This window comes from Cebus imitator, unplaced genomic scaffold (genome assembly GCF_001604975.1).
Source record: "Cebus imitator isolate Cc_AM_T3 unplaced genomic scaffold, Cebus_imitator-1.0 Scaffold54, whole genome shotgun sequence".
Taxonomy (NCBI): domain Eukaryota; kingdom Metazoa; phylum Chordata; class Mammalia; order Primates; family Cebidae; genus Cebus; species Cebus imitator.
Window position 1 is genome coordinate 1671770 of NW_016107369.1, and position 2933 is coordinate 1674702.

The following is a 2933-nucleotide window of genomic DNA, read 5'->3' on the forward strand; positions in this document are numbered from 1 at the left end:
TATTTGTAGTAGAGACAGGGTTTCACCACGTTGGCCAGGCTAGTCTTGAACTCCTGATCTCAAGTGATCTGCCTGCCTCAGCCTCCGAAAGAGCTGGGATTACAAGCATGAGCCACCGTGCCCAGCGAAAGGCTCCTTTTTAAATGTTCTCTGTGTTAGTAGCAGGAATCTGCTAGGAAGGGTCTGTTGATTTGATTCAAGCTAGAGTCCAGGTTCTTCATCAAAAGGCGTCATTTTGGACCCCTAGGAGGCAGATGTAATGCGAAATTAGATGTGGATTAGTTCAGCTCAGCACTCTTCTGAGTAATTCAAGCCAAAAATGGCTTTGGGGTGTCTAAATGATCCAGATCTGAACTCTTGATTTCTGCTTTAGCCAGTTTTAGCCTGCAAGGTCTGGCTGCCACCTACTGAAAGAGGCAAAAAATAGATGAAGGAGATAGCCGTAGCTGCAGGAGGTAGTGTCTGGCTTAGAGGGCACCGACTCACACTGGGGTGCAGCAAGTCAGGGCGAGGCTTGTCCAGGAGTGACTCTCCCTGTCGAGGTGCTGTTACCTCTTCCTGCAGTGTGGCAGTCTGAACCCACTGTATCCCCAACACTTGGCTCGTGGTCAGTGCCCAGCCAACTTAATGGTACCATGTATTGTTAAGTAAAGACTAGCGTTTCCTGAGCATGGGCTCTGCAGTTATGGTCCTTGTTACAAATCTCAATTCTGCTTAATTGTTGGATCTGGGTGTTAAATCCAGGCTGGGCGTGGTGGCTCACGCCTGTAATCCCAGCACTTTGGGAGGCCGAGGCAGACGGATCACCTGATGTCAGCAGTTTGAGACCATCCTGGCCAACATAGTAAAACCCTGTTCTTTACTAAAATACAAAAATTAGCTGGACGTGGTGACGTACACTTGTAATCCCAACTACTTGGGAGGCTGAGGCGGGAATCGCTTGAGCCGGAACACGGAGGCTGCAGTGAACTGAGATTACACCACCATGCTTTAGCCCAGGTGACAGAGCGAGACTCGGTCTCGAAAAAAAAAAAAAAAAAGAAACCCAAGACTTACCTGTGGCAAATACGTATTTTCTTGGGACAGAGTCCTACTGTCACCCAGACTTGAGTGCAGTGGTGCGATCTTGGCTTACACCTCCTGGTCTCAAGCAATTCTTGTGCCTCAGCCTGCCAAGTAGCTGGGATTTCAGGCGCCAGCCATCACATTCAAACTCCTGGCCTCAAGTGATCTACCTGCCTCTGCCTACAAAAGTGCTGGGATTAAGGCCGGGCGCGGTGGCTCACGCTTGTAATCCCAGCACTTTGGGAGGCCAAGGCGGGTGGATCACGAGGTCAAGAGATCGAGACCATCCTGGTCAACATGGTGAAACCCCGTCTCTACTAAAAATACAAAAAATCAACTGGGCATGGTGGCGTGTGCCTGTAATCCCAGCTACTCAGGAGGCTGAGGCAGAAGAATTGCCTGAACCCAGGAGGCGGAGTTTGCAGTGAGCCGAGACCGCGCCATTGCACTCCAGCCTGGGTAGCAAGAGTGAAACTCCGCCTCCAAAAAAAAAAAAAAAAAGTGCTGGGATTATAGGCCAGAGCCACTGCGCCTGACTATATGTAAAATACATGTATTTAAAAGGCAAGGCTTAAGTTCTTGTAGAACAAATCACAACAGTATCTACTTCCTAAGAATATTATGGAGTGCGGGAGAGGAGGAGGAAAAAAAAAAGATTATGGAGATATTTAAATGAGTTAATGCAAGCAAACAGTGTAGTGTCTGGTACTCAGTAACTGCAATGTAACAAGCTATCACAAGTTAGGAATCTCCCATCTTTCCATATCCCAAACCAGCACCTGGTGACCACTTATCTTTGCAAGAGGGTAGGAGGCCATGGGCAGTGCAAAGTTGGGGAAGTTGGAAGTTGCCTGCACCGGCAGTAGAGGCATAGTGTTAGCACTCTCCACCCGAGTACCAGCCCTCCCTACTTTTATGGGTAAAAAGGGAGAAACTTTTTACCAGTAAGAAAGACTAGCTCAGGAATGCCTGGTAGTGAGAGGCAGGCTCTGTGCCACACTTAACCCAGAATAGAGACAAGGCTGTCCACCTGGTCCTTCTTTTTTGAATTCAAAACCTTCAAGGGAGCTCTTAATACCCGCCACCCAATCAACACAGGTTCCAAGACATGCATGTTTTTTAAATTACGTTTATTTAGCATATGTACACATAAAAGAGAAATTACCCTCTGAACCCACCCAGCAGAAAACATGCACAAACCCAAGGTATATGTGGAGGGGAGGGGTCCCGGCCCCAAGTTAGCGGCTAGGACGATGCAATCCTGTGAGTCGCAAGCCCCAGTCAGGAGAGGGCTGGACTGAAGTGTCCGGCAGGCTAGAGTCCCCTGCCGCTGGCCCTAAAATAAGCGTGCGCCATAGCCAAAGGTCTGTTTAATGCCCTCAAAGTAGTACCGCTGCCAGCCCTGCCGCGTCCGCTCTTCCTCAGGAGCAGGGATGCCTCGACCTTCCATGCACAGCTCAGTCTCTCCATTCTTGTCGATGAATGTCAAGGTGATGGTGGCAAAGTGCCCTGGGGAAAGGCAGAAGAGATGGAGGTTTCAGATGTAGGGTTTCCATCTGGGTGGGTTTAAGACTAGGGCAACCTGGCCAGGCCTGGTAGCTCATGCCTGTAATCCCAGCACTTTGGGAGGCTCAGGTGGGCGGATCACCGGAGGCCAGGAGTTTGAGATCAGCCTGGCCAACATGGTGAAACCCCGTTTCTACTAAAATTAGCTGGGCATGGTGGCAGGCGCCTGTAATCCCAGCTACTTGGGCAACCTGTAATCCCAGCACTTTAGGAGACAGAGGTGGGAGAATCACTTGAGCCCAGGAGTTCAAGACCAGCCTGGGCAACATAGTGGGACCCCATCTCTACAAAAAAAAGTTTAA

The 2933-nt window shown here is 49.7% G+C and overlaps 1 protein-coding gene across 1 annotated transcript in view; it reads right to left on the reverse strand.

Annotated features, from left to right (window-relative positions):
- Positions 1–2178: 2178 nt before the first annotated feature.
- Positions 2179–2933, reverse strand: part of AHSA1 (activator of HSP90 ATPase activity 1) — an 11727-nt gene continuing 10972 nt past the window's right edge. The window contains exon 6 of the mRNA XM_037738577.1: positions 2179–2588. Within this exon, the coding sequence (XP_037594505.1) occupies positions 2402–2588 (187 nt within the window). The 3' untranslated portion in view covers positions 2179–2401. The remainder of the gene's footprint in view (positions 2589–2933) is intronic.